This window comes from Nomascus leucogenys, chromosome 20, assembly GCF_006542625.1.
Source record: "Nomascus leucogenys isolate Asia chromosome 20, Asia_NLE_v1, whole genome shotgun sequence".
Classification (NCBI taxonomy): Eukaryota; Metazoa; Chordata; class Mammalia; order Primates; family Hylobatidae; genus Nomascus; species Nomascus leucogenys.
In genome coordinates, this window is record NC_044400.1 from 33526311 (window position 1) to 33544717 (window position 18407).

At 41.6% G+C, this 18407-nt stretch overlaps 1 protein-coding gene and 1 pseudogene across 1 annotated transcript; both read right to left on the bottom strand.

The window, feature by feature from the left end:
* The window catches only part of LOC100593431, a 141093-nt pseudogene that overhangs the window by 85244 nt on the left and 37442 nt on the right, over positions 1-18407 (bottom strand).
* On the bottom strand, positions 14661-15438 carry RAB6C (RAB6C, member RAS oncogene family). Its single transcript, XM_030800918.1, is given in 3 exon segments — positions 14661-14941; positions 14944-15168; positions 15171-15438. Coding segments are annotated over 3 exon segments (651 nt in total). The 5' UTR covers positions 15316-15438.

Here is an 18407-nt window from a genome sequence, read left to right on the forward strand (position 1 = left end):
CATATCCACATCCTGTGCGATAAAAAAGCTTTAAATCTGAATGCAACATCCGTAGAATTAGCTCGCAGACAACTCAGAAGCAGGAACACTTTGGTCTGTGTTCAAGTAAAATGAACGTTGAGATTTCTTTATGCAGCAGCAGAAGTAGGATTCTGAATCTCTCTTTGGAGTCAAGTTGGTCTTTGAAAGAAAACCAATTTGCTTTTAAGAGGTTCTAATCTAGCAGGATACGAGATGATGGCAAGCATGTTTAAACCAAGTATCGACTAAGGGACTGGTACATTGAAAAACTACCTTCTGTTTCAGGAGAGGGTAATTAGGGTGTCAGCAATGCTGTTATTACTACTAAGGTCACCAAGGACTTAGACCAAGAAGTTCCATCCAGCAACACTTTATTACAGTGTACAGAGGTCAACAGTAATAGGTAAAAGAAAAAGATAACCTTTTATCAGATTTTACATTACATTGCTAATTTTTATTACAGAATATTTTTCATTCTTTTATTTTGATTCACTGATATTTATTTCTGATTCTGACTCTGCCTACTGTTATTCACCCTACTCGTTAATTCTAATCTATTCTCTTTATTTGTAAAAGCACAACTTTTCTGAGGCATAGTTGTGTGTGTGTATGTGTATTTAACCTATTCTAGAAACATTAAGGTAGAAGAGATTGATTTTACAGATTATAATAGCATGTAAAGAGTTTTATACAGTTAATGCCTGAGAGTCTGCACAGTGGGGAACTCTGAAGTAATATGTAAAGTGTCAGGAACAAGCAGGTCAGGACTGTGGCACTCAAAGGGCAGGTAACCAGCTTTTCAGTAACATTTTTAAGTAACAGTTTCAGAGATCCTCAGAGAATGCCACGCAGTAAAGGACGCCCCTCAAAATCCATACAGCAGATTTCTGGTTTCCAAATTTCTGGGATATAGTACTTAATACGGTATTTGAAACTACAATTGCTATGGAAGAGACATTCTGGAGAGTTACGTATTATCCAAAAATAAATTTTTCAGAAGCAAGAAATTTTAAAATAAACCAACCAAAAAAGAATGGCCAACCTTTTAAACCTTTTTTTTCCATTAATAAGGAGCTACATAGTCTGCTGGGGAAGAACTTGATAGAAATTGACTGTTTTCACTTAGTGGTCTGATCCCCTTGTATCTGTGTCAGATAAAATCATAGCACTTATTATTTGTTACCATGGATACCATGAAGATACTGCCATCCACTAAATAGTAGTAGAGGAGGACAACATAATTTTCTGGAACTAGTCCCGTTTTGCCTTCATAAGTTCCTTTAACCATCCTGGTTCCACTGATGGGTCCACGCTGGAAAATGTCGCTCCTGGTGGGAAGGAAAGCTCATGCTGTGCTCTGCTTTGCAAGAGTACATGGCTTTGGCTTGGTGCCCAGAAGAAACTGGCTTAGGTGAACCAGCATTTTCAAACAGTTGAGCTTTTGCTGCCACTACTGAGCCAGGACGCTGATAGCCATTGCTTGAGGTGGTGTCTAGTCTTAACCTCCTGCACATTTTTGGAGGCAGGTCTGGGTTTGAAGCTTTGGGTGTCTCCTTGGAACCTACAGAAGTTAAGCTTTGAACAGATCCACTGTAGCTCGGGTTTCCTTCAGCTGCAGAGATGGATCTGAGAGAAGAAGCAGAAGCTCTTTTCAGTCCTGAAAGCCCATAAGGCCCTTTCTTGACTAGGTCTATGGGTGGGGAAACGTCCCCTGGGCTAGTGACCGAAGCAATACTCTGGCAATCTGATTCTGCATCTGTCTTGTGAATGTTCACAAGTGTCTCTCCTTTTAGAAGCTGCACAGTAAAGGTCCCAAAATACACACCACCACGAGTGCAAAAACCCAGGCGGTTCTCCCAACGTGATGTTTTTTTCCCAGCGAATCTCCGATAAGAAGGTCTGTGCAGATTTCTGTGCTCCCACCTGCAGTAAATATTCGTAGACGTATAAAGCTAACTTTTCCCCAGCCTGCCTGTCCGAGGGCACCAACGAGCCTTTGCCTTTGGCAAACATGGTTTGCAGGGAAGAGGGCGCCAAGCCTCGCCGCCGCCGCCACCGCTCCGGCTCTCCCGAGCTGCCCCTGGCTCCCGGCCCCCTCCCAGGCGCTCGCTCGCTCTCCCGCTGGCTGGCGCTCTCCTCGCCTCGCTCCTCCCTCCCGACCAGGCGCTGGCTCCGCGCTCTTTCCAGCTGTCAAAGCATCAGCCCGGGCCATGGTCCCATCGCCCTGGAACTCCTCCCGCGCCGGCTCGGTCTGGGGTGCCGCCGCCGCCTCCCGCAAGGCCGCCCGCTCTCCGCTAGCTCCCGAGCTGGCCCGGCTCCCCCTGCGCCGCCCCCTGCGCCTCCAGCACCGCTGCCGCCGCCGCCGCTGGTCTCGTGTCACATTTTCTTAATCCAGTCTATGGTTGATGGTGGACATTTGGGTTGGTTCCAAGTTTTTGCTATTGTGAATAGTGCCCCAATAAACATATGTGTGCATGTGTCTTTATAGTAGCATGATTTATAATCCTTTGGGTATATACCCAGTAATGGAATCGCTGGGTCAAATGGTATTTCTGGTTCTAGATCCTTGAGGAATCGCTACACTGTCTTCCACAATGGTTGAACTAGTTTACAGTCCCACCAACAGTGTAAAAGGGTTCCTATGTCAAGCAATGGCAACAAAAGCCAAAATAGACAAATGGGATCTAATTAAACTAAAGAGCTTCTGCACAGCAAAAGAAACTACCATCAGAGTGAACAGGCAGCCTACAGAATGGAAGAACATTTTTGCAATCTACCCATCTGACAAAGGGCTAATATCCAGAATCTACAAAGAACTTAAATTTACAAGAAAAAAACAACCCCATCAAAAAGTGGGCAAAGGATATGAACAGACACTTCTCAAAAGAAGACATTTATGCAGCCAACAGACACACGAAAAAAATGCTCACCATCACTGGCCATCAGAAATGCAAATCAAAACTGCAATGAGATACCATCTCACACCAGCTAGAATGGCAGCTTAATTTTTAAGACGCTGTATCAATAATTTAACCACATAGATCTGTCAGCTAGAATAAATGTTACATATTTAATTGACAATAATTTTTTGCTCTCTTAGAGACATGTAGATAGACTTTGGGTTTATCAAATGGTTTTTTTTGTTGTTGTTGTTGTTTTTTTTGAGATGGAGTCTTGCTCTGTCACCAGGCTGGTGTGCAGTGGTGCGATCTTGGCTGATTACAACCTCCGACTCCTGGGTTCAAGTGATTCTCCTGCCTCAGCCTCTCAAGTAGCTGGGATTACAGGCATGTGCCACCACGCCCAGCTAATTTTTGTATTTTTAGTAGCGATGGGGTTTCACCACGTTGACCAGGATGGTCTCGATTTCCTGACCTCAACATCCACCCGCCTCGGCCTCCCAAAGTGCTGGGATTACAGGTATGAGCCACTCCACCAGGCCAGTTCTGACATATTTTTAAGAAAGATTAGGCTGATGCTATGGTAACTCAGTTATTCATGATACATGTCATATTATAAGTAGGAGAATTCAATACTCATGATTTTGAAGCAATTTCAGAGTACTATAATCACCCCACTTGACCAACTTCAGAATTCATTGGAAATCTCTGGAAATAATTAGCAAGTTATTAGCACAGACTCTAAACAGACCTTCAAAATGCATTACATAGATTTGCTAAAAGAGATTGTCAGTCTGCCAAAAGTAGTCACTTTGGTTTGATTTGCAGTGAATGAAATTTTTTAAATGTAAAGCTAAACTCTTCAGGATCACTGCACTGGGTTTCTATAGGACAACACTGAACAGGGCTGCCACTGAAACACCTTGGATGACAGCCTCAAGCTCCCTGAACACAGCTTCCAGCACACTACTGGGAGAATGACTGGGACTCAAAAATGTGTGCAGTGAATGTACTTACGAGCTTCTTGGAGAGGAAGTAAAGAGGTTACATGTAATTACCTCAAATTAGCACGACTACAGATAAAGTAATAATATTGATAAAGTAATTGATAAAGTAATAGTGGTGCTAAAGTCATACTAATAAAGTAGTACTAATAGCCCTATACTAGTAGTAATAATAAAGTGGTATTGCTATTTATTCTATTGGTCTATCTACCTACCTATCTCTCTAGATGGGAGGGCATAGGATTTGGCTGATGGGATTGGGCTTAGCAGTGGAGGGCAAAGAGCTCATGCATGCTTTGAACAGGTGTGCACTCAAACTTGGTATTGTGTGACTGTTCTGAATTCCAGAACCAAGGCTAAAAGGTGGAAGTTTTGTTTGACTATTTGTGTGTCACATTTTCTTTTTGGTCTATTGTCTAACATAGGCTGCTAGAATTCTTTTTACTCTAACTACCTTTTAGGTGGTTAGATGATGTTGTTATTGATGAGATCACACCCAAGCTGATCAGAGATCCGCCCAATTCTTGCACCTACAGCAAGGCCTTGGGAGAAATGGCGGTGCAGCAGGAGAGCAGAAACCTAACCATCGCCATCATAAGGCCCTCCATTGTGGGAGCAACGTGGCATGACCCTTTCCCAGTAAGCCCACTCACCTGGATTCTGTGTTTTGCTTCCAAATTAAAGTTCTTCTAGCCCAATTACTTTCTGATGTCGTTTCTCCCCCTCCTCCTTCTCCTTCTTCTTCTTCTTCTTTCTCCCTCTTCCTCTTCTTCCTCTTCCCCTTCCCCTCCTCCTCCTCCTCTTTCTCCTCCTCACGATTTATAGCTAAATGCAGCCAATCAAATATGAACCCATTGTACTAGGGCAAAATTCCACTTTGGGATCAGGATTTACCCAGCATGCAGCTTCTCTGGCAGTTACCCTGACTGTCCTAGAGTTGAATGGAGATCTTAAATTAGCTTCTAATTACTCTAGCCTCAAAATTCCTATGGGTGATGGTTTCATATCTTGGCTTTCCCACTATAGTTTAAACATACCGAATGTTCTTAATGGTCAAATTGGTAGTATTGCAACTGCCAGGGTAAACAAGGGTTACAAAGTGCACAGAAGGATCTCAGTTTGGGAAACTATTTTTTCTAACCTCAGTATAGTGCTATGTCCTTTTCAAAGTACTTTGAATTATACTATCTTCTTTTTTTATTACAGTTTAAGTTGTAGGATACATGTGCACAACGTGCAGGTTTGTTACATATGTATACATGTGCCGTGTTGGTTTGCTGCACCCATTAACGTGTCATTTACATTAGGTACTTCTCCTAATGCTATCCCTCCCCTAGCCTCCATGCTAGGACAGGCCCCCGTGTGTGATGTTCCCTGCCTTGTGTCTAAGTGTTCTCATTGTTCAATTCCCACCTATAAGTGAGAACATGTGGTGTTTGGTTTTCTGTCCTTGCGGTAGTTTGCTCAGAATGATGGTTTCCAGTTTCATCCATGTCGCTACAAAGGATATGAACTCATCCTTTTTTATGGCTGCATAGTTCTCCATGGTGTATATGTGCCACATTTTCTTAATCCAGTCTATCATCAATAGAGATTTGAGTTGGTTCCAAGTCATTGCTATTGTGAATAGTGCCGCGATAAACATATGTGTCCATGTGTCTTTATAGTAGTATGATTTATAATCCTTTGGGTATATACCCAGTAACGGGATCACTGGACCAAATGGTATTTCTAGTTCTAGATCCTTGAGGAATCGCCACACTGTCTTCTACAATGATTGAACTAGTTTACACTCCCACCAGCAGTGTAAAAGTGTTCCTATTTCTCCACATCCTCTCCAGCACCTGTTGTTTCCTGACTTTTTAATGATCGCTATTCTAACTGGTGTGAGATAGAATTATACCATCTTCTTTAAAGCAAGTCTGTGAAGCTTTATGGCAGATAAATTCCAGCTCCATCACTTACTGGCGATGCAAAATTTTTGAGTTGTCCCTTCCATAAAACAGGAGGGATACTATTTTGGAGAGTTGGTTTAATGAGACAGTGTATGAGGAGTGCTCAGTCTCTAGTAAAAGGCAGGTCCTTACTAAAAGGCTCATGGATATTAATCCCTTCATCTTCTCCTCCTGCATCTCTCCTTTCCCATTATACACACACATTTTGACTTTTACACTATAAGGTAAAGAGACATAATAAGGTCAGCTGAATGGCTTAGGGTTTAGGAAACAAACTCAAAAAGACATTTCCCTCTAACTGTTCTTAAACATAATCTTCCCTGTAACGTCTTTAAGCAAGTCAACACACACACACACACACACACACACACACACACACTATATATATACACACACACATATGTGTGTCTGGCATGGACTCTATAGCTGGTCAAAAATTTCAAGAAATGGGCCATTACTACCAATCATGTCTCCAGTGTTCTCCTAAGGAGGCTAAAGTCAGGACTGAGGTGGAGAAGTATGGTTGGTGAATTGCTTAGCAGATCATGATATAAGAACAAGGTTCAATGTAGCCCTTAAGATGTCATAAAACACCACAAAACCATTCATGACTGCTGCTATGAACAACAATCCTGGCCAAATTTTAATTCTTGCACAAAGTGCAGAAAATAGCCAGTGCTTTGCCATTGATCTTTGGGATCTTAATAATACTGAATTAGATAGTTCTATTGGCTGCGGTCTCAGTGCTCTTGTTTGAAATTTATTAAGATGAGACTGCAGATGTTCCAAAGATACAACAATCTTCTGAAATGTGTAACCAATAGAAATCTTTCTTTTAGGGTTGGGTTGATCATCTAAATGGACCTAGCAGACTCATTATTGTGGTATGTTTAAGGATGAAGAAATAACTCTCTGAAATGTAGTGGAGGAATAGTAATAAAATTCTTAGTGCTAGCTTAGCTTCATTGATCCCAAAACATAAATGTTACTTTACTAACAATTCAAGCATATTATTTCAATTATGCTGACTGTAATATAGAGGCAGGAAGAAATTATTTTTATTCTTCGAGTATTTTTAACAGAAAAACCAAGGTAATGTACTATGAATAACCATTCAGGAATTCTTGTTTAAAAAACTTTTTTTTAATTAAAAATATTAGTCTTAATTGAGTGTGGATAATAGAAATCCCATAATTATTTTTATTAGATACCTTCTCAAAGTAGTTTTACACTATTTTATTCTCCTTTTGTAGTTTATAATATAATAAATATGTCTAAAACAGTATGTACAACAGACTAATAAATGGTTGTTTAGCTAAGTCTACTCTATATCATGAAAATGTTGGGTCTAAATTTCTAAACATTATGAACAACAATATTTTGAAGTGCTCTGATTTTCCTAAGAATACCATACTCCTGACTCTCTTAAGTTTACACATGTAAATGAGAAGGAACTATACATGAAAATATCATACCTCTTCTTTAGCTATTAGAATTTTTCAGCTGAGGTTTTATATCATCATCAATTTAGTGTCACTCCTTTGCTCTGCAACCTTCAACTCTCAATAAATAGTTAACAGTTTTATTTTCTGGAAATTTTTTTTTTTTTTTTTTTTTTTTTTTTTTGTGACGGAGTCTCGCTCTGTCACCCAGGCTGGAGTGCAGTGGAGCAATCTCGGCTCACTGCAAGCTCCGCCTCCCGGGTTCACGCCATTCTCCTGCCTCAGCCTCTCCGAGTAGCTGGGACTACAGGCGCCCGCCACCACGCCCGGCTAATTTTTTGTATTTTTAGTAGAGACGGGGTTTCACCGTGGTCTCGATCTCCTGACCTCGTGATCCGCCCGCCTCGGCCTCCCAGAGTGCTGGGATTACAAGCGTGAGCCACCGCGCCCGGCCGGAAATTTTTAGACTTTAAAGAACTCATTCAAGATTGTTTAAGAAACAAGGTGGGGGATGAATTGAAGACTTTCATTTTAAAAGTAAGTGCAGCAAAATTATGAAGGTTAAGCCTGATGAATATGAAAGGCAGACAGCACCAAATGCTGGTGATGCTGGTAGGAATGCAAATGTTACACCACTTACGAAGACAGTTGGTCAGCTTTTTACAAAACTAAGCAAACTCTTATCATATAATCTAGCAATAATGCTCCTTAGTATTTACCCAAAGAAACTGAAAACTTGTCCACACAAAAACCTGCACAATACTGTTTATAGCAGCTTAATTCATACTTGCCAAACTTGGAAGCAACCAAGACGTCCTTCATTAGGTAAACAGATAAACTGTAATACATCAAATAATGAAATGTTATTCAGCATTAAAAAGAAATGACCTCTCAAGCCATAAGAAGACATAAAGCAATCTCAAATACATGTTTCTGAGTGAAGCCAATCAGGAACTGCTACAACATACTGCATGATTCCAGCTACATGACATTCTGGGAAAGGCAAAACTATGGAGACAGTTAAAAAAAATCAGTGGTTGCCAGGAGTTATGGGGGACAGAGGGACGAGCAGATGGAGCACAGAGGAATTTTAGGGCAGTGAAACTCTTCTGTATAATAATAATTATGGATATTATGTTCAGATTTTTAAATAAATAAAACTGAAATTTAAAATAGAATAAGAGGGAATCAGGTTGATTTGTTTCAACTGAAATTCATGATCACAAAGTCATGTCTTTATGTTTCCCAGAAAAAATATTCCCTGCTCCATTCACTCTCATCCTTTCCCAGAGTAACGGTTCACATTTATTTTCTCTCCTTCCCATCTTCGCTCTTTGCTGATGACTTTATTTTCTATTTCACTTATAAAAAAGTGGTCATTTGACAAGAATTTCAAAATCTCCAGTCTCTACATCTGCTCATCTTTATACATCTATACCTACGTTCTGTTATCTCTCCTTTTCATATGGGTGAACTGTCCTTGCTTCCAAATAATGTCCACCCTTCTTACTGTGACTAGGTGCTGTGTCTTGTTGTATTAGGATTCTCTAGGGGGACAGGACTAATCGGATAAATGTATATATAAAATGAGTTATTAAAGAGTATTGACTCACACAATCACAAGGTGAAGTTGCACGATAGGCTGTCCGCAAGCTGAGGAGCAAGAAAGCCAATCTGAGTCCCCAAATCCCAAAAGTAGGGAATCCAACCGTGCAGCCTTCAGTCTGTGGCCGAAGGCCTGAGAGCCCCTGGCAAACCCCTGGTGTAGGTCCAAGAGTCCAAAAGCTGAAAGAACTTGGAGTTTGATGTTGGAGGGCAGGAAGGCACCAGCACGGGAGGAAGGTGGAGACAGTCGAGCCCTTCCATGTTCCTCTGCCTGCTTTTATCCTAGCTCCATGTTCCTCTGCCTGCTTCATCCTAGCTGCGCTGGCAGCTGATTAGAGGGCGACCACCCAGACTGAGGGTGGGTCTGCATCTCCCAGTCCACTGATCAACTGTTAATCTCCTTTGTGACACCCTCACAGACACACCCAGGAACAATACTTTTCATCCTTCAGTCCAATCAAGGTGACACTCAGTATTAACCATCACACCTGGTATCTACTCATGCCTGTCATTCCAGCAATTTTCTTGCTTCTTTTTCTGCATCTGAAATTTTAATTTCTCCACCATGTTCTTCACATGAAAAAACAAAAAAATGAAGTTATTTCATTTAACCTGAAAAAAACCAACAACTCATAAAGAGTTAATGAATAAATTTATCTCAAACGTTTGATAACTTTAATTATAACTTTAATATTCACAGCTTATATTTATCAATAGATTGTCTTAGGAAAAGAAGAAGACTTCCCATAAACTAGAAGAAAATGTAAAATATGACCAACATATAAACAGCAACGTGTTAAAGAATAATATATAAAGAATAATACAAATAACACAATTAAATAATGAACAAAGGATATAGACATTACACAAAATATGAAAACATGAATAGGCAATATATAATGCTTAATATTGGTAATCAGGGAAATGCTATTAAACATAGAACAGGATGATGTTTTACATTAGCCAGCTGGACATAAATTGAAAATTTCAATCACAACTGTCAGAGAAGTTATAGAACCAAGGAGACTCTTATACATGACTTGTAAGTAATGAGATGGGGAAGCGACATAGAAGTCACTGCCTCACAATCAATGGCGGTTACTCAATTCACTAGTCAGTAATGTGTGCTGTAAGTTTCACAATCATTTTGTGCTTTTTGTGAGAGTAATAGTTTAACAAAAGTATAATTTTTATTAATCTCACAATAAATTTGAGCTAACATTTTATGTGATTGAATTCCTTTAGACCCCATTATTTTATTATGGCTAGTTTCCTGTGTTTTATTTTGTAGATACGTATAATAACTCTAAAAGACAGAAAGATTTTGTAACATCAGTTACTTCTGGGAGTGAAAGTGGGAGGAATTTTTTTTTTTACTATGCATTACTTACCTTCTAAATTTTACACTAGGATAATGTATTACTATATTCTGTAACAAAATTAAAATATAACATTTTAAAAAGTTTTAAATTAAAGTAAAAAGTTCAGTAGATGAGAGATTCTGTCTCTAATCAGGGGCTAATGACTGATTCCACTATAAACAACTAGAAAACTAGACAAACTATATAAAACAATCATTTTCAAACATTAGACAATCAGCAACTGACTGTTTTTCTCCAGTTGAGAAGAGAAACAAACAATGCAAGCCCTACAATAGCCCCTTATTTCTGCCTGGGGATACTTACTGGACAACACCATTGACAGCAGAACCCAGACAGAGCTTGGAGAAATCCCTGAGTTGAAGAGAGATAAATATTATTTTAGGAGGGCTAAGCGAGCATCTCAAATTTAAAGTAATGAACTATACAAAGAAAGAGCTCCAGAAATCAGCATAGGTTTCCCCTGAGTGACCCAGGGACTGACTGGCTAATTCAGTGAGCATCCAGCCCTGGATCTGTCTAATTTCCCCTCCTGAATGTCCAGGATCACTACCTTGAGCTGTCTTCATATCTGCAAATGACAGATTTGTCTCTGCCCCTCAGGACTGCATAAACCTGTGCAAATACTCTCTACTTTTTATGAAAAGCACATATAATTTCACAAGCAAATAGCATTTCCTGTGTTTTGGAGCATTAGCTCAAACTTTGGAATTCAGAGTTATGGGTTAGACCCTTTACTCACTTCACCTTTCTCTGCATACTTGTGCCTGATTTTTCCTCTTTTTTATTTTTATTTTTGTTTGAGACAGAGTCTCACTCTGTCACCCAGGCTGGAGTGCAATGGCCAAATCTTGGCTCACTGCAACCTCCTCCTCCTGGGTTCAAGAGAATTATAAAAGAGCAATATAAATTCCTGTGGAATTACCCTTTTACTTAAGAATTTAATATCAGCAAACTAGTTTAACAAGGCTGTTTTGTAAGAGGCTGCGGTTGCATTCAAAAATTGGAACAACGACTTGTAAAAATTCAACATTGTATTTATTTATTTGTTTGAGACGGAGTCTCACTCTGTCACCCAGGCTGGAGTGCAGTGGTGTGATCTTGGCTCACTGCAACCTGGGCCTCCTAGGTTCAAGCGATTCTTCTCCCTCAGCCTCCCGAGTAGCTGGGATACAGAAATGCGCCACCACGCCCAGCTAATTTTTGTAGGTTTCACCATATCGGCCAGGCTGGTTTTGAACTCCCCACCTCAGGTGATCCACCCACCTCAGCCTCCCAAAGTGCTGGGATTATAGGTGTGAGCCACCACACCCGACCAAAAGTCAACACTTGAAACTGCCACCTGTTACATTCACTGTATCTATGATTGGACATATGTTTTTCGGTGGCCAAAAAATTACAAAACAGACACAGAATAGTCTCTTCAAAAAATTAAGGATGTTCTGTCTTCTTAAAAGGATTATAAGGCCGGACACGGTGGCTCACACCTGTAATCCCAGCACTTTGGGTGGCCGAGGTGGGCAGATCACCTGAGGTCAGGAGTTCAAGACCAGCCTGATCAACATGTTTAAACTCCGCCTCTACTAAAAATACAAAAATTAGTCGGGCCTGGTGGTGGGCGCCTGTAATCCCAGCTACTAGGGAAGCTGAGGCAGGAGACTCGCTTGAACCTGGGAGGCGGAGGTTGTGGTGAGCCAAGATTGTGCCACTGCACTGCAGCCTGGGCAACAAGAGCAAAACTCTGTATAAAAAAAAGGTGTGTGGGGGCGGGGGGGAGGATTATAAATCGAACTGGCCTCTAAATTAATTTGGTCGGTATGTTTGTGTGCATTGTGTGTATGGATGTGTGGATGTCAATGGCAGTAAAAGGTCAAAAGGGAAGGCGGTAAAAAGGGAGATGGTCTAATATTATTTTCAACATATTTTTTATTTTTGTTTTCTTTTGTGTTTTATTTATATATTTTTGGCAGCGAAATTGTGTTTACTAAAAAAAAAATCTGGACTACGAACACACTTCACTGCTTTGAAGAACTCCAAGCCAAATAAAAGGACCAATCAATACTAAAAGCAGTATAACTGGTTACTTTCTTAAAAATACATAAAAAGAATCAAATGCAACAGTGTAGGAAGACAATCACCCCCATGTCAGAAGTCACGACTTCTTCCAAATAAAGAATATGACCCATCTGCCATAGTGAATCAATATTTATTTCAGGACATGCCATGTCAAAATAAAACAAAGAGTCAACCCTTGCCTTTAGCAATTATATTGTATTATAAAAGCACTTTACAACTCCATCCCATCTTTAAGTTACTGGTGTGTGGGCTAATGATTATCTGTAAGCATTTCTCTATTCAGATCCATAATCCAAGTGCTCTCTGAATATTACAAGGTGACAATAAGTGGGAAGTGGAGGAGGAAGAGGAAAGAGAGGGGACTAAGGTTCTCCCAGTTTAAGGTTTTGTTGCAATGAGGGGATGAGGAAGTATGAAGATATTTTTGTTGTCTTTTCATCTTTATACTGTGTTAAGTAATGTTTACAACATAAATTCAGGAGGCTTTTCCTGACCTGTAACTCAGAAGTTTTCTTCCTGCAAACAATGTATTTACAAATGTGTTTATTAGCTTACACGGCAACCTCACAATAACTAGTAAAGATTAAAAGGGCACACTCCCAGTATATTTGTTTGCAGTGTTTTAAGGGAAATGCATATTGCCATGGTGAAGCTCTAAATAGATTCAACGAAACATCTAAAAATTGAAAGTTGTTAAAAAAAAAAAAAAGCAAAGAAATATCACCAAAGAAAAAAGATTAATCGTAGCTTAAATATAAAACTAAATCACTAGCTAAACTATACAGATCTAATACAAACCAAAACCAGCCTGAAAGACCCAACCTTTAAAAATGCTAAAAAAATAAGGCATAAATCTGCATAATATTGAGTTTTATTTCCATTCTCTCCTTTCCCTCTAGTATGTATGCTTTACCTGATCTGCCTCTAGGGGATTACAAGAAAACGGTTTCCGGTTTCCGTCTTCAATTTGACCTCAAATGTCCTGAGCAAAGTTTTTGCTATTCTGCTGAGGGTTCTTTTGTTGGTAAGCTTTAGATACCGTTATTTCTGCTAATTCAGTAGTTTTGATCGTAGTGCCAAATTTAAATTCTTCCACTGGTTCTTCTGGAAGGAATTAAACTTTTACCGTGTCTTGCCTGCATAGTATTATTTTTTTAAAAAAGAAAACCCAAGCAAAATCTATTGCTTAAAGAGGTTTCTTATTATTATTATTATTTTTTTTTTTTTTTTTTTTGAGACGGAGTCTCGCTCTGTCGCCCAGGCTGGAGTGCAGTGGCACAATCTCGGCTCACTGCAAGCTCCGCCTCCCGGGTACACGCCATTCTCCTGCCTCAGCCTCTCCGAGTAGCTGGGACTACAGGCGCCCGCCACCACGCCCGGCTAATTTTTTGTATTTTTTTTTAGTAGAGACGGGGTTTCACTGTGGTCTCGATCTCCTGACCTTGTGATCCGCCCGCCTCGGCCTCCCAAAGTGCTGGGATTACAAGCGTGAGCCACCGCGCCCGGCCGGTTTCTTATTTTTTAAACAAACAGAATAACTCTTGACAACTTTAAAACCTTGGGAGAAATAGTTCATTAGAACTTCATTATCTTACCATGAAGAATTAAATACTAAAAACCTGTTCTGAAGCACTTGGTTACTTTTCTCTCCCAGAGTCTAATAAAGCACATGTGAAAGGATCATTTGTTTTAGTCAGAAATACATTTTATGTTCCGCTACTTATAAGTACTCAGTATGTTCTTTAGGACTCATTTTGAAGATGCACCAAGAGCCTTTTCTCATTCAAGCACTGCCTGCCATGATCGCTGAATTCTGACCTCAAAGAAGATCTAAGTAATTTACATCAGTGCTCAAGAATAATTTTGGACATCTTGGCCCATAGCCTACAGCAAGTGGTATCTGTAAAATTAAAGGATAATTGCAGTGGGCTTGGTCGGACTGCTGCTTTGGCATCTCTTGTTTGTTTTGAGGAAGTGGGGGGAAGCAAGGTAAGAACAGGGAAATAGGGAATGGGGTAAGGGAGAGGTGAGAAAAGCAAGGAGAGATAAAGCAGGCTGTGAACACACTGCTTGTTAGCCAAGCCATACTCATACTGCTGAGATTTCCATCATTTTGAAGTACATTATCATAACATTAAAAAAGAAAAAAATGTTAAGAAAATATATCTAATTTTTAAAGTTAGCACTGGAATATGCTGAAATAGTTTGTCTTTTTGTAAAATATAAATAATGAAGACGCTGACTTTTTTGTGCGTGTGAAGCTAATAGATCATCTCTACTAGACAGGCAGCAATGATGAATTGCAAAACGTTATTACTGAAGGGAAAAGGTTCAAGCCAATATTCACACTGCAGTCAGTGAAAGAGTAAGGGGGCTTCTGAGGAAGGGCTGAAGGTGACATGGGAGAGTAGCAGAAACAGCCTCCTTCGCTGACTGGTTGCTCCTGAGGCGTTTCCAGTTTTACATCCCTCATGTCTTCTCTGCTTCTGTCCTGTGTGCTTTCCATTCCCGGCAAAGCTGCTGCTACACGTCGAAAGAGCCGCTTTACATTGTATCCAGTTTTGCACTCGTTTCAATAAACATAACATTCAGCTCTTTGGCTTTCCTCTCTCCCTCCTCAATTGACACTTGCCTCTTGTCAGCAAGCTCTGTTTTATTTCCTACTAGCGTGATGATCACATCACTTCCTCTTTCTGTGCTGACATCATCAATCCACTTTGTAGTTTGCTGGAAGGAGTTAACATTTGTGATATCGTAAACTACTACAGCTGCAGCAGAATCACGATGTAACTGGGAATGAGGCTACGGAGACGTTCCTGACCCGCAGTATCCCACAGCCGAAGCCTGATTGTTCCATCCTCCAAGTACATAGTTTTCGATAAAAAGTCAATGCCAATTGTTGCCTGATAGGTGTCGTCAAAACTGTCATACATGAATCTGGTGATCAAAGATGTCTTTGCAACGCTTTGCTCCCCCAGGAACACCAGCTTGAATTTCCTCAGCGGATTCCCGAAGTCTCCGCCCGCGGACGTGGTGGAACTAGAGGAGCTGCCGCCGCCTCAGCCCAGAGACCTCCCCGACCGATGCTGCTCCAGCCGGCTGACGAAAAAGGCGAGCGGAAGGGCGGGCGCCGAGCTCTCTCGTCCCCTGCAAGGCCCGGTGGAGGAGCCCGGCTGGAGGAGCCCGGCTGGAGGGGCCCGGCTGGAGGGCAGCAGGACTCTCCACAGACTGGCAGCCGCCGCCGCCTCCCGGCAGATTAGCCTAGCACCGAGCGAGGCCCGCGGCTGGGAAGAGGAGGGCGGTGTCGGCAGGAGCCAGGGGTGTGCTCTGGCTTCCCAAGGCTAGGGCCGTTCCCTCCTTCCGCACCTGGCTCCGAGATCTGCGGGAGAGAGGCGCAGGGTGGCGGAGCCCGAACCGCAGACGTATCTGGGACCTCTCACGCGCGGCGCCTCGGCTTCTACAGCCGCCGCCGCAGCCCAACCTGCTGAGTGCGCGAGCCTCTGGCGCGGCGCGGGGCGAGCCAGGGCGCCTCAACACGTTTTTTTAAATACACAAAACATATGTACTAAAAACAATAGGGCGGTGAAAAATATTGCAAACTAGAAAAAAGACAAAATTGACATTTTAAAGACTTTATTATGTATTATTAAATATATATTAAATAGAAATGTTATAAAATTTAGCGTCCCTATCTCCCAGTCTCTGTGAGAGGTCAGAAACCTAACTTTCCTAAGCCACAATTAAGCAAACACATCTGGCCTCATCACATGGACCAACCTCTCTCCTAACATCATGCAGGAAGTTTCAGTAGCTCCTGCAAAACTCTCCCACCTTGCATTTGAACAGATATGTCAACTGATGCAATTACACAAGAATTGCATAAGATATTAGACTGAATCTCACAATCACACTCAGCCTATCGACCCTTCTCCTGCATCTTGCTCACCTAAATGTATCTACATTTTCTATGAACGGAGTAGCTTAGAAATGTATGTTGTCCATGTATTATAGTGTAAGTTATTGTAATATAGAAATATGGACTTCCTTTAACTCCCATTTTCTGCCTAGGAAATAGCAATATTTTTTGAGCATGGCAAGTGTTTCCAAGCATTCAGAAGTTTAGAGTGTAGGATATCCACTGCGGAATGAGGTCTGCTTGTCATCCCCTCAGTCTCCACTGCTCTCCCTCCCTCATCTCTCTCTGTTTCATTGATGAGTATAGAAGATCAGTCACTTTTATATGAAATGAAAATTGATGAAACTAAGGTGTTGATGTGATTATCCAACCAACCATTTATTGAGTGTTCATTACAAGTCAAATTGTGTTCTGGAGAACAGCTCAGGAAATGAATGTTTGACATCGATATACATAACAAATACGAACATACCATTAAAAAATCAGACCTCTTACGACAATCCAGATTCTCATGTAAGTTTTGTGAAGCTCTTTCAAGATGAGAATGTAACAATTCAAAAAAATGATTTAAACAAGTCATTCTTGAGACAGAAAAATGGAATTAGAAGATCATATATGGCTATTTCACTAGCTGAAATCTTAAGTACTGTTTTTAGTCAATTGACAGCCATATAATTCTTAGTTTTATATACTGATATTCACCAGAAATTAAAAACTTTAAAAAGTATTTCTGTCTCATTCTACTAATTTTAAAATTTCATTTATTTGGTTATATTTCTTCATTTTACCTGGCCGCCTTGAATACTTCTTTCCTGCCCAGCATTAAGTTTAATTAACGTCTAATTTGTTTACTTGGTTTAGTTACTTTTGCCCATGCTTGGTACAGTTCTTATGGAGCAAGCATGTAGAAATGTTTACAAGTTTATGGTCCTCACTCTTCCAAATCCCTAATGGCGGCACCCAACAGACACATACCACAATGTAAACACATACACACACACACCTGCACACCCATACTCCCCCACCTACACACACACACACACCTGCACACACCCATACTCACCCACCTACACACAGACACACACCCATACTCACCCACCTACACCCAGACACACCTGCACTCACCCACACACCCAGACTCACCCACCTACACCCACACACACCCATACTCACCCACCTACACACAGACACACACCCATACTCACCCACACACACGCCCAGACTCACCCACACACACCCAGACTCACCTACACACACCTGTAGTCCCTAGCTACTCCCAAGGCTGAGGCGGGAGATGCTTGAATCTGGGAGGCAGAGGTTGCAGTGAGCCAAGATCATGCCTCTGCACTCCAGCCTGTTCGACAGAGCAAAACCCTGTCTCAAAAAAAAAAAAAATTAGAGAGTTGTGGTAGCCCATGCCTGTATTCTCAGCTACTTGGGGGAGCTGAGTTGGGGGGATCACTTGAGCCCGGGAAGTCGAGGCTACAGTGAGCCGTGGTCATGCTGCTGCACTCCAGCCTGGGTGACAAAGCGAGATCCCTTCTCTACAAAGAAAAAAAATAAATAAAGAAGTCATCCACTATGGGCACTGAGTCTGATAACCACATACTTTCCTCAGCAAAAATCTCCCAGTAGAGTTGCTTTTAGAAAATAGAAGTCATCCCAGCGCAGTGGCTCAGGCTGTAATCCCAGCACTTTGTGAAGCCAAGATGGGAGAATTGCTTGAGCCCTGGAGTTGGAGACCATCCTGGGCAACGTAGTGAGACCCCATCTCTATATACAATTTTAAAAAGTAGCTCTCTCACCCACAGCTGAGTTTTAACCCCATCCTCCCACTCCCCACCCTCCAGGACCAGGCCCTGTACTCACCTCTCCCGTTCTGTCCAGGGGAGCCTTGAGGGCCAGGAAGACCCTGAACCCCATTCTCTCCCTGCTCCCCCAGGGGGCCCAATCAGCCCAGTGAGACCTGAGTGGCCCCTAGAGAAGGGAGCAGGTGGTCGGGGAACACAGGAGGAGTCACGTGGATGGGGGAGAAAGGCCAAGACACAGAGAATGCCCTGGGCACAGGGTCTGTGGGTGGCCCTCACTGAGCAGGGACCTCGGGGCCTG